The sequence below is a fragment of the Phocoena phocoena genome, chromosome 3 (genome assembly GCF_963924675.1).
Source record: "Phocoena phocoena chromosome 3, mPhoPho1.1, whole genome shotgun sequence".
Classification (NCBI taxonomy): Eukaryota; Metazoa; Chordata; class Mammalia; order Artiodactyla; family Phocoenidae; genus Phocoena; species Phocoena phocoena.
Genome location: NC_089221.1, coordinates 130959630 through 130973002, shown reverse-complemented (window position 1 = coordinate 130973002; position 13373 = coordinate 130959630). Strand labels below are relative to the sequence as shown.

Genomic DNA, 13373 nt, shown 5'->3' with positions numbered 1-13373 from the left:
AATGACAATAATGAAAATAATTTTTAGGATATTTATTAAGTCATCCTAACAAGAATGGACTTATTTAATCCTCTCAACAACCCTGTGAGAATTAAAGTACCATTAAACCCATTTTATGGAAGCAGAAACTGAGGCTCAGTGAGGCTAAGGATTCTTTGTCCAAGATCACACAGCTGGTATGAAGTAGCAGAGCTACGACCTGACCTAGGCAATCTAACCCCAGCGCCGAAACCTTAATTGCCGTGTGTGACAATGGTTCTTTGCATAAGAAGTTGATGCCCGACTTGGCAGGCATCCGGGTTCCTTGGCAGGCGTATTCACAGGGCTCAGCCCAGTTATGCTGCTGGCCATCCCTCATGGGTTGGGGATATGCCTTACCAGGGGTTCTAGGGGTGTTAGAAGCAGGCCCTGGCCGACCACAGGGCCACAGGACAAGCTAACCTTCCCCTCAGAGGGACTAAGCCTCTGTTCTTCACTTGAGATCAATACAAAAATCCCACAAAAAGGGGAGGAATGGGGCCTCAGAAGTTTGCATAGTTAACTAGTAACCATCACCTCCTTTATCACCATTGTCAGAAGCTTCTACAGCACATGGGCTGGTCTAATAGGTTACAGTAAATATATTTTCACTGACTCTTTAATAATTTCTACCAGTTATTAATTGGTTGTGTCCCCAGGTTGGGTGCTAACCACTTTCTAGCTATTATCTCATTTAATCTTCACAAAAGCTCTGTAAAGTAGGTAGTATGATTATTCTCTTAGATGAGGGAAGAAAGCTCAGAGAGGTAATCTAACTTGCCCAAAGTCACACAGCAACTGAGTGATGGAGTTGGGATTGGAACCCAGGCTTCTCTGACCCCACAACTCAAGCTCTTAGCCCCTGGTCTCTGTACATCAAACTCCAGCAGAGACAGATACAAAGGGAAGACTCGAGAGGGGTGGCCAGGAACCACTAAAGACAAGTTGGTTTCTGTGAGGCCAGGGGACCATTCTCAGAGCAGAGCTTCCTGCCGGCCCATGTGTCTTGTTCGGCCGTTGTGCTCTCTCTTCCCCTCTGCTGGTCGGCTGGTCATCTCAATGGGAGACACACCATCTCTGGGGAAGTGAGGCCTGTCTTATTCCAACACTGTCATCTGAGAAGGGACAATGCAAGGCAAACACCAGCCAGAGCTGTGGCTGAGGCCAGCCTTTGGCAACCTGAGGATCTCCATGCTGCCGCCTCCACTCCGCACCCCCTACCAACACACACACAGAAAGCAGTGGCTGGCGGCTCCTGATTTGTTCACCAGGCTCAGACAGACGCTAAGCAGGCAGCCTGCCAGGACAGGTGCCACGGGCACCCTGCCAAGGACAAAGGGGCTTCTCGAGAGCTCACCTTGAACGAGATTTCATACTGCTCCCCTCCCCATATCTCCAAGCCTGGGTCGTACCCGCCCAGCTCCCAGAACCACTTCCGATCCACGGCGAACAGTCCACCGGCCATCACAGGAGACCTGCGGGAAGAAGAACCTGGTGTGAAGACATGGACGTCTTGGCTGTGTGCTCCTTGGGTATCCTGCTCTAGGGCACTGCTGTTCTCCCAGGGGTGATGCTCCCCGCTACTCTGTGAACACAGCCCACTTGTCCAGCAGGGAATCCAAAGCCCTTCTGAGTGAGGCCCCTGGCTTTCTTCCTTCTTGCCTATACTTCTTCATAAATGCTACATTTTAACCAATGGACCCAAAAATCCTTTACGTGGTTAACACCTAAGAATACTTGTGAAATGAAATCATAGTGCTTTTTCCCTGTGGGCCTTGTAGCTGTACCATATATATATGCATATCTATATCTAATCTCTAGTCTTCCCATTGATTAAATGATCTGAATCAGGTCTTTCCAAGCCTGTCTAGGCTGTAGAATGTCTTAGAGAGATGAAAACACATACAGCTTCCTGGGCCCAACCCCAGACCTACAAAACAGTCTCTGGGGGAATGGAGCTTAGGAGTCTGTGTTTTTGGGTAAGATTGTTTGATGATTCTCACTCTGTAATCCCAGCATAGATATTATTTTTCTGCTGAGAGTTTATGGAAGAAGCCACAGTCACTGTTCTTTCAGTTAAACTGGGATAAGATTAACTCTGCTCATTCATTCTCTCATTCGTTTCTTCATCGAGTACCAGCTGAGAAGCAGATGCTGGAAGAATTTGGAGGTAAATCAGGGTCAGACAGAATCTTCAGGGGATGCCAGCATGGCAGGGCAGCCACCTCAGGAGAGGAGGACCCAGAAGACAGGTGGGGTGTAACAAGGGCCTCTGGGAGGCGCAGCCAGCGCTACGGGAAAGGAGGAGCGTCTGCCTCCAGGTTTTCGGGGTGAGGAGGGAAGCTGGGGCAAGAGTCAAGGAAGGATGCTCAGAGGGTGGCATTCGAGGTGGCTAGGAACAAAGCGGGAACTTGGGGGAGGGGAAGGCACCCAGGAGAAAGCACGAGCTCGGGGGCAGAGATGATCAAGCGGTGGGTGTGTCTTGCCCAAGTTCCCCACAGCGCCTCCCGTGGGGCCAGCACCTGGGAGGGGCCACCAGTGTTTTTTGTGCGAAAAGCTGAGTGGCTGTGGCCTTGTCTGACTCCCCGGGAAAACTCCAAACCCTCCAAGGAAAACCATTCTAGCAGCAACCTCCACGGCCCCTCCTGGCTTGGGAAACTGCACGCTCAGGGGAAGTGGACTGACTTGGAAAGAGGTGAGTTAACCCATACGCCTCGCAAGGCTTCCTGCAGTAGATGGGCCCTGACAGCACAGGAGGGGACTCTTTTAGAAAGGACTCCCTCGATCACTGACCGAGGCCTTGAATCTGCCAGGCGCTGTACTGAGCTAAATTACTACCAAAATGAATTTACTCCTCACATTGACCTCATGAGCCCAGATCAGAAACGGGGAAATCCTCACTGCAACCTCAGCTCTCCCCAAACCTGTGGTGGGGTCTGGGGTGAAGATTTTAGCCCCGGAACCCTGTGCTGCTGAGTATGGGAGCCACTGGCCACATGCAGCTTACTGACACTTGCATTGTGGCTGGTCTGAACTGAGAGGTGCTGGCAGTGTGGATTTCCCAGACTTAATGTGAAGAAAAGAACAGAAAAGATCTCATTCATAATTTGATAGCGTTGGTCACATGTTAAAATGAGAATATTCTAGATATACTGGGTTAAATGAAATACATTACTAAAATGAATTTTATCTGCTTCCCTTTACCTTTTTTTAACGTGGCTATGAGGACATTCAGAAGTACATACGTGAGTCGCACGATACTTCTATAGGACAGTGCTGATTTAACCTCTTTGAGCTGGTTTCCCCATCTACACAGGGACATGGAGCTACACCTGCTAGCTCACACTGCTAGTACAGTTTTGAAAGTAACCAGTACTATAGGAAAGTAAGGTGTTAGTAGTATCAACTTTCTTCTGTCTTATGAAGGTTGTAGGGTTTCCGGTTTTTCTGGCTGGAGCCGTGATGCTTGGAGGGCCAGAGAGTGCTTCTGGCTCGGTGCTTCAAGGTAAATCAAACCTAAGACTCTGCACAAAAACATCAGCCTGGGTGGAAGCCAGCGGCAGGGGACGTGGTAGGATAGGTAGGATATTAGGTGTAAGGCATTCTGGATGCTTGAGGCTTCACCTCCAGAGGGAGGCCTCTCCTCTAGGCTGGTCTGTTTTCTGCTGTGTTCAACAGTAATAATAACAACAATTCTGAGCATCTAGTGTGTGCCACTCACCTCACCATCACCAGCTCTCACAAAGCCCTATTACTAGCCCTCTTTTCACATGGAGAAATTGGAAATTCAGAAATGCTATATGCTCTGCTCCAGGGCATGTAGTTAGTAAGTGGATGAGCTGCCACCAAAGCCTGTGTCTTTCAAATATCATGACACGGCTCTGTGCCTGCAGCGTGCCCACTTGCTGAGCACCATGGGGAGGTGTGCAGACAATGACCAGGATTTCTCAGTGGCCTGTTCCTGGGGTTTTGTCTGAGTGCAACACAGAAGAGAGACTTCTGGAAGGAACTGGAGGGTACAAAGGATGGAGAGTCCCTCGGGAAGCATCTGGGCCAGTGGCTCTCAAACTTGGCCATATGTCAGCATCATCTGGGAACTGACGCCTGAATTCCCCACCCTGAGACTCCAGTGTAACTGGACTCAGGGGCAGCCTGGGTGGTTCTTCTTCTTTTTAAAAAATTTTTATTGGGGTACAGTTGGTTTACAATATTGTGTTAGTTTCAGGTGTACAACAGAGTGAATCTGTTATACTTCTACTTATTCTTTGTTTTAAATAAACTCCCCAGGTGATGGCAACATGCAGCCACGGTTGACAGTCCCTGCTCTAGGGCTGGGCCAACCCCTTTAATATCCAGACGAGGAGACTGAGACTGCAGACAAAACTAGCTGGGCCTCTGCTTCTAACCAGCTGCATGACCTGCACCCACCCCTCCCTCATCCTGCAACGAGGAGACTGAATGGGCCAAGACCCACCATTACGTACCTTTCAAATCTAGGGCCTATGAGTTGGCTTATGGCAAAGATTCAAACCATAAAAGGGGGTTCTGGTTACCCTAAAGATTCCATTTTCTGGAGCAGCCTGCCTAACCTCAGCCTCTGCTACGTGTCACCTTGGGCAAGTGTCGTTTCTTCTCTGAACCACAGGATCCCCATCAGTCAAGTGGAGAGAGTTCCACCAACACTCAAGGGCATGTTGTGAGAATCAAGCACAGTCATGTCAGCTGGAACTGCTTTGCCATGTCAGGCCAAATGTTACTTACTCCTGTTATTAGCATTCTTCTCCCAAGAATTCAGGACAACTGGGGGCTGACTCTGGGCCATACTGGGGTAGGACCTGGCTGCACGATGTGGTGTTGGCTAGACCATATCTGTGGCCTAAGAAGGGCTCTAATAGTAGTGTTTGACCATGTTTAGGATACAGGAGGTCAGGACCAGAGCACAAACGTCTGGCCTGCTGAGGAAGCACGGGGGATCCACTCACACCCTCCACTCTCAGCTCATGCTACTCTCTTGCCCCGGTCACCTTCCATTTCCTCAAGCAAGCCCACCTCTTCCTACCTCTGAGCCTTCCCTGGGGCTCACAGCATCAGGGGCCCCCCAGAAACCCTGGGTGAACTGCGCCCATGAAGATGGCTGAGCCGCCAACAGCCCCACTTTCTCAGATGGGGAGGGTGAGGCAGAGCGGCTGGACTTCACTGGGGCTAAGCCGTGGTTAGGCAGGGGTGGTAGACAAAATAATGGCCTCCCAAAGAAGCCAGTGTCCTAATTCCCGGGACCTGTGACTCTGCTGCCTTACACAGCAAAGGGCCTTTGCAAGGGTAACTAAGTGAAGGATCTTGAGATGGGGAGATTATCCTGGGTTACCTGGATAGGTCCAATGTAATCACAAGGGTCCTTATAAGTGAAGAAAGAGGCAGGGGGGTCAGAGTCAGAGAAGGAGACATGATGATGGAAGCAAGAGACTGGGAGGGGGAAGGGGGAGGGAGGTGCAGGGGGAGACAAGGAGAGGGAGGAGGGGAAGACTGGAAGATGTTATGTTGCTGGCTTTGAAGATGGAGGGAGCCATGAGGCAAAGAATGTGAGCAGCCTCTAGAAGATGGATAAGGAAAATAAATGGATCCTTTCCTGGGGCACCGGGAGGAAATGCAGCACTGCCAACACTAAATCAGTCAGACCCTTTCAGACTTCTGACCTCCAGAACTTTAAGAGAATAAAGCTGTGTCGTTTTATTTTATCTATTTTATTGGCTGCGCCACGTGGCATCTTAGTTCCCCGCCCAGGGATTGAGCCCGCGCCCCCTGTAGTGGAAGCGCGCAGCTCCAACCCCTGGACCACCAGGGAAGTCCCTGTGTTGTTTTGTTTTGTTTTTTTGCAGTACGCGAGCCTCTCACTATTGTGGCCTCTCCCGTTGCGGAGCACAGGCTCCGGACGCGCAGGCTCAGCGGCCATGGCTCACGGGCCCAGCCGCCCCGTGGCATGTGGGATCTTCCCGGACCGGGGCACGAACCCGTGTCCCCTGCATCGGCAGGCAGACTCTCAACCACTGCGCCACCAGGGAAGCCCCCCTGTGTTGTTTTAATAAGCCAGTAAGCTTGTGGTAATTTATTACTGCAGCGACAATTAGGAAACTAATCAGGAAACCAATACAGCTGGAGAGGCTGGACTTTGGCTTTGTACCCAGAGGTCTTTCCACACCTCTGGCAGGAGAGCTGGAGTGGCTCACGTGACAGCTGCAGGGATGGCGAGCCCACTGTGGGAGGAAAGACCCTTCTGGAGATTGGGGTACCAGAGGGGCACTGGGCTCTGTTTCTGGCTTAGCCACTAGCCCACTGTGTCCCCAGGGAAGCCCCTCCCTGTCCTGGAGCCCAAGTCTCCTTATCTGCAAGGGGTTGGAGTCCGTTACCTGTAGGCTCCCGCTAGCTCTGCCATTCCAGGATGCTACGGGTCCGGTCCACACACCCGCACCCCACACTTCCACCATGGGACAAGCTATTTCCCTGATACTTCCAAGAGTATCATGGGATGGGAAAGTCGGCTCCAGAGGCAGACAGGCCTGCAAGGCACTGAGCCGTTGCCGCTTCACAGCTGTGTGACCTGGACAGGCTGCTTAACCTCTTGGAGCCTTGGCGTCCCCATTTGGAAAACACGGATCATAATTTTTACTACATATGCTGTTGGAGGTTAAATAAGATCACTGTGTAGTGTGCTCGGCACTGCGCCTGGCACTTAGAAAGCATGCAATAAATGGTGGTGACAATGACAACGACGATGATGATGATGATGATTACAACTGGGTGCTAGGCTTGCCACCCCGGGCTGGCAGTCCTCGGGGTGGGCAAGGAAGAGGTGATCAGCTTGGTGGTCTGTGAGCCAAGGCTCTGTGACGAGCTGGGAGGGACTGTGCTTCTGTTGGGGACATCTGCCCTGGCTCCCCTGCACTGGACTTTTGGGGGAGGTGGCAATCCTGAGTTGTGTGTGTTGAGGAGGGCTCCCTGGGGTCAGCCACTGGGACCGGCCTGGGTCACTTGTACTTACTCAAATGGGTCGCTGGGGTCAGCTTTCTGCAGTTCTGGAGGGATCGGGATCCGCTTATAGTACATCTCCCAGTCAAAGGCGCCCCGCATGGCATCCCCCGCCTGCGTCTCATACCGGAAGTCGTCGTGGTCAATCACATCGATCATTGGGCACACAATGGTCTTGCGGTTCCGAGCAATGCGGTCTGAAGAAGCCAAGAGATGCCCATTAAGGAGGCCGGATGGGAGAGCAGCTACATGCATGACCCTGCTCTGCAACTTATTCACATTTTTAACATGTTTCCTGGGTGATTTCTCTGAACACTCGAGTTTGAGAATCTGTAAGGAAGAAAGTGCACAAGCTTTAAGCAAGATGGACCAGGGCTCCCAGCCCATCCTGCTGTCCACGAGAGGGCCCTGGGCCAGCTACATGAATGACATCTCAGCCTCAGCATTCTCCTCTGTGAAATGGGGAGAAGAGGGTCTGGTTGCAGGAGTACTGGATACAGTAATGCTTGAAGGTGAGCACAGGTGTCTGTCATGCTCAGCATTGCTATGGAAAGAGATTAACTTCCTTCTGGGAGGGTCCCTGTTCTGGCCCTCCCCATTCCAAGTCCTAAACTTGACCTGTGGCTCAGCAGCCAGCACTCCAGCACTTGCCCCTCATGGCAGACTGCCTGTCCCTGAAGCTCCCCAACACCTCGTAGCTGCCATCAGAGAACAAATGGTCCTTGCAAGAGAGTCCAGCTCACATCTTCCAACAGTCAGAACTACTGAAGAGGGATCGGACTATCCCATGAGCTCCTCAGGACTGGAGGTGTGCAAGCAGGGCCTGGTGGACCTCTGCCCTGCAGGAATGCTGCAGGCAAGGTGACTCAAGATAGCAAACGGGGGTCTTAACCTAGATGGCTCTATGTCCCTTTCAAGCCAGGGAGAAGCTGATTGTATAAAATTCACTCTCTGCCCTTCAGTGCGCTTCCTGCCAAGAAGCCCTGACTACAGCCAGGAGGTGCCACTGATTGGGGCAGATGATCTGCCATGAGGGGCAAGTGGGCTGTGCTTGGGCCAGGAGTCAAGTCCAAGTCTTGGAATGGGGAGCCTGGTAGGGCCAGGGTAGGCTGGCAGCTGCCTAGGGCCCAGGCTTCATCAAGCTATAGCAGATTTTTCTTGCAGGAGAGAAAGCAAAGAAAAGTTTTGCCTTTTGCTAAACTGCAAGACACGATCCATAGGTGGGTCATGAAACTGTGTGTGTGTGTGTTTGTAGTGAAGCAAAAAAGAATGTCAGGGTGCATTCTAGGTGATGAGGGAAAGTAGTTTTGGAAAATATTTCAGTCATACTGCATCAGTGTGTACATTTGTGTACTGGATTGACATGTCTAATGTATTTCTGTGGCACATGGTCAAAAAACTGAGAAATGGTGCTTTTGTTGCTGTGTCCCCAAGTGTAGATCTGGGGCCACCAGTGCCAGAAACATCGAGGGTGTGTTTAAAAACCCCCCTAGGGCTTGGGGTGGAGCCTGGATCTGCCTTGTGGACATGTTCCCTAGGGATTAAGGAAGCAGAAGAATCTTCCCAGGGAAAGATCTAGAAAAGGGCCACCCTTCCTGATAATTCATGGCCACATGAGGGATTTCCCTGCCAGAGAGGGTGTGTGTTGAGGACACAGTGCTCTGCTGGATGCTGGCTGATTGGGGGAGGTGTAAGGTCAAGGCAGTGGCATCAGAGGTAGCATTCCACGGTGCTGTACTCACTTGAAGACACAATGTCCAGGTGCAAACCCTGGTTTTGTCATCTATGAACAGTATAACCTTGGAAAAGGTTATCTGATGTCTCTGAACCTCTGTTTCCTGGCCAACAAAGTGGAGGAAGACAGCACCTACTTCCTGGGATCTCTGTGAAGGCCAAGTGGGACGATGGGGCCAAGATGCTTAGCCTAGCCTCGAGCACGTGACGAGCCCTCTGCTGACATTCTTTGTGCCCAGGATCGCTGAAAGTAGCTCAGAAGCAGGAGCTGGAAGGGTGAGTATCCCCCTCATTCTCTCTGCCCTTCAGTCTTCTCATTTGCAATATGTGGATAATAAGGCCTGCCCTGTCCGCTTTACCAGTCACATTCAAATGTGGGCTGTGATCAAAAAAAGATAAGGGACTAGCAGAGGCATGATGATGACGACGACGATGATGATAATGATGATGACAGTGATGATGGTGGTGATAGAGATGAAGAAAATGATGAACAACAGTGGCTTTCCTTTCAGGGGAGCTGAATCCCTTTCAGGCTCAGAAATGCCTACTCTCCAAAGAAGGCAGAGTGAACTGTGCATGTTCATGGTTTCAGAGACAAAAGCTGTGATGGGCTCGGTCAGCTGTTCATATTAGCAGGGATAGACTTTTACATCTACACCAGTGGTTCACATTTCTATTGGAAAAAGGGAAAAAGAAGAGGAAGAATGTTTCTTCCATGTATGGTTGCAGATTATGAAAATTACCCTCATATATTTCCATAGAAACAGAGTTAAGGCTGTTAACACAAGGCTTAAGACTTGTTAACCGCAAGCTCAGCTTCGTGTTCTACCACTTCAGTCTCTTTATGAGTCACTGAATGACCCCCCCCTCCCAAAACGCGATGTTCCTTCAGGACTATAAATTAGATGATTTATTATTTTTTAAAATTAAAAACAAATATTTTATTTATTTGGCTGCATTGGGTCTTAGTTGCGGCACGCAGGATCCTTCCTCGCGGCGTGCAGGATCTTTTGTCATGGCGCATGGGCTTCTCTAGTTGCAGCACATGGGTTCAGTAGTTGTGGCATGTGGGCTCTCTAGTTGTGACATGTGGGCTTAGTTGCCCCATGGCAGGAGGGATCCTAGTTCCTGAACCAGGGATCAAACCCTCGTACCCTGCATTAGGAAGGCAGATTCTTAACTACTGGACCACCAGGGAAGTCCCAATTAGGTGACTTACAGTGAAGCCTTTTCTCTTTTTTGTTCTCTTTCAGTCATGAGAGGCAGATGTAGATCTCTTGGTTTAATTAGGTAAACAGTTTACCAGAAGATCTGGGTCATATCCTTTTCCTAACCCAGTGGGATCCTGGACCCTTGGGGTCAGAAGCATATCATCTGATAGTAATTAGAGTTTCATGCTGATCTGTGTTAGGAAACAAACTTGCTGGGTTACCCCATTAAACCGTGTGGGTTTTGCTTTCTGTCCTCACTTCTGAATGGAGGCCTAACCAGTGCTCCCCGAAGTATAGTTCCTGAACCAGCAGCACTGGCACCACCTGGAGGCTGTTAGGAATGCAGTTTCTAAGGCCCCGCCCCAGACCTCCTGAACCAACCACTGTGGAGCAGGGCTCAGCACTCTGTGTGTTAACAAGTCTTCAAGGTGATTCTGATACACACTCAAGTTTGCCCTAAACTCGAGTCCTCTTTGCTCTCTATGCTTTCTGTTACAGAGAGCATACCCATCCATTTTTGAGGCGTTCACTTTTCTCTCTGGATTGACAGATCTTCCCCAATCTGCCTCCATCTCTGTCCCTCACCTGACTCCCAGCCCCAGTAGGACATTTCCTCTTCAGCGTCCACCTGTCAGCAGCAGCTCAATGCCTTCCTCAAAGCTCAGAGCCTAGGGATTCAGACCTGGTTCTTCAACCCGCCCTGAGGCACCTCAGTGCCCAGCAGCCAGGCCTCGTGTCTCCCTTCTGTCCACAAGCCTATGTGGACGACTCCTAGGTCACGCTGCCCTCTGTCTGGAGCCCTTACCTGAGAGCTGTCAGAAACTCTCCAAAGAGGAAATGAATTTAGGGAGGCAGTGTGGAATCCTGAAAGAAGATATACTTTGGAACCAGAGAGATGGTGACTTTGACACTTCTTGCCCAAGGGATCAAGTGAGTCACTCAAAATCTCTGAACTTCAGTCTCTTCTATTATAAAAAGGGGAGACTTTCGACCTGGCATGGTATTGTGAGGGCTGAAGATAAAGCTTACAGCGTTCCCTGCTCACAGCAGCAGTGCAGTGAATGATAACTGTTCTAAGTTGGTATGATGGTGTTCCCTACAATTTGGCTCTTAGCAGTAGGCAGCCTTGGCTTGCTTTCCAATAACACCTGAAGTAACCTGGGAGAAGCAATCATGTCACTAGACACTAATGTGGTTTATGACTTTGGGCAAGTCACTTCCCCTCCCTGAGTCTCAGCTTCCTCCTCTGTAAAATGAAGGGACAGAACTTTTAAGGTTGCTCTGAGCACTCCTGAGGGCCTGATACCCTCGTGGCACCTGGCATTGTGCTGGGTGCATCTCAAGCTGGCAAGGGAAGCCTTGTAGCATAGATGACTCCCTGCAGAAAGCAGGACTGGAGGCCAGTGGCTCACTCCAGGCCGCCTACCTCACCTTGCAAGCCTCCCTTACCAAGCAAGGGGGGGAGCCAGTTGACATTGGCTTCACAATGTGAGTCCAAGAATGTGATGACATCCCCAGTTGCTGCTGAGGCCCCCAGCATCCGGGTCCTTATCAGCCCTTCCCGTTTCTTGGTTCGGAGAATCCTCACGCTGGGGAAAAGGGCCATGTAGTCTTCAAGTGGCTTCTTCAGGTGCTCTGTGAGGGAGAGACAAGAGGACAGATGGATAGATGGGTGAGTAATCATCCCTGTGACCCCTTCCTTACATGTGCACCGCACTTTACAGTTTAGATAGAGCTTTCCAGTGCACTGTCTCATTGGACCTTTCAGATAGGGTCAAGAAGGGCAGGAATAACCGCCTGTGTGTTGCAAAGGGGGAAACTGAAGTTTAAAGAGGTCCAGTGTTAGTGCCAGACCTGGAACACAGAGAGACCTTCTGTACGAGGGCATTACCAGCTGTGGTTTATGTCTGGCTGGGACCCATTCCCTCATTTTCTAGCAACAGTACTCTGATTTTCTTTGGGAAACTGCCCCTCCCCTTCTCAGTCCTTCAGACTTGTGGGCTTGACTGCATCTCCAAGGGGGAGGAGCATGTGGCTTGGGCCTGACCAATCAGGGCATTCCATTTCCTTGGCCACAGTGATTGGTTCAGGGATGGACATGTGGCCTGAATTGGTCCAAACAATGAATCCTGAGAATTCTTTTTCAGAACTATTGAAAAATGAGGCCCTTTTTTCTTACTAGAGCTGCTAGGTTGGTTGGCCCTAAGTCTGGAGTTGCTTGTGACATCTTTAGCAAAATAAGGTGATGAGAGGTGGTGGGAAGATCTGCTGAGACTGAAGTCAACACGTAAAAAGAGAGTGAAAAGATGGAGACAGACATTATCCTGATAACATTTTGATTCTCCAGATCCCCCTGTGCCTGAAACAGAGGGACTCGCAGACGTTCTTATTACACATAACAACCAATTCCTCTTTTTGCTTATTCTAATGTAGGCTGGCTTCTGGCCCATGCCTGGAAAAGCTGTTATAAATAAATCTCAAAGACAGTCTCTTTCTACTAAAAGTGCCAGCCTTAACGTTAGTGTCTCTTGATTTTAATCAGGGTTACAGCCCTTTATGAAAACTCTAGTATGGCTACAGAAAAACCCTATAGTTTATATCCTACTTAATGGTGAAATATTGAATGTTTTTCTCCTAAGAGCAGGAGAAAGGCTGTCCACTTTCTCTCCACTTTAGTACTGTTCTAGAATTCCTAGCCAGTGCAACTGGCAAGACAAGGAAATAAAAGGCATAAAGATTGGAAAGAAAAAGGTAGCGGTATTTTTTTTTTTTTTTTTGCGGTACGCGGGCCTCTCACTGTTGTGGCCTTCCCCGCTGCGGAGCACAGGCTCCGGACGCGCAGGCTCAGCGGCCATGGCTCACGGGCCCAGCCGCTCCGCGGCAATGTGGGATCTTCCCGGACCGGGGCACAAACCCTTGTCCCCTGCATCGGCAGGCGGACTCTCAACCACTGGGCCACCAGGGAAGCCCCTGTAGCTGCATTTTTAATTGTAGATGACATGATTGTTTACACAGAAAATCTTAAGAAATCTACAAAGAAACTAGAACAGGAGAACTTTGCAAGATTTCAGGATACAGATCAGCATTTAAAAATCAACTGTATTTCTATAGACTAGCAAATAAGAAAGCTATTTGAAAATGCAATTAAAATGGTAAAAATACCATTTACAATTTAACAAAGTGAGTACAAAATGTATACTGAAAACTACAAAACACTGTTGAAAGAAATGAACAACCAAAATAAACGGTAAGATAGTCCATGTTCATGGATCAGATGACTTAATGTTGTTAAGATGGCAATACCTCCTACATTGATATACAGATTCAGTGTGATCAAAAAATCACAGATGGCTTCTTTGCAGAAATTGACAATTGACAAGCTGATCC

The 13373-nt window shown here is 49.6% G+C and overlaps 1 protein-coding gene across 1 annotated transcript in view; it reads right to left on the bottom strand.

Moving 5' to 3' along the window:
* The window catches only part of GALNT10 (polypeptide N-acetylgalactosaminyltransferase 10), a 223161-nt gene that overhangs the window by 27903 nt on the left and 181885 nt on the right, over positions 1-13373 (bottom strand). Inside the window, exons 5-7 of the mRNA XM_065874259.1 lie at positions 11436-11621; positions 7055-7238; positions 1376-1493 (exon numbers count right to left, since the gene is read on the bottom strand). Coding sequence (XP_065730331.1) covers positions 1376-1493; positions 7055-7238; positions 11436-11621 — 488 coding nt within the window. The remainder of the gene's footprint in view (positions 1-1375; positions 1494-7054; positions 7239-11435; positions 11622-13373) is intronic.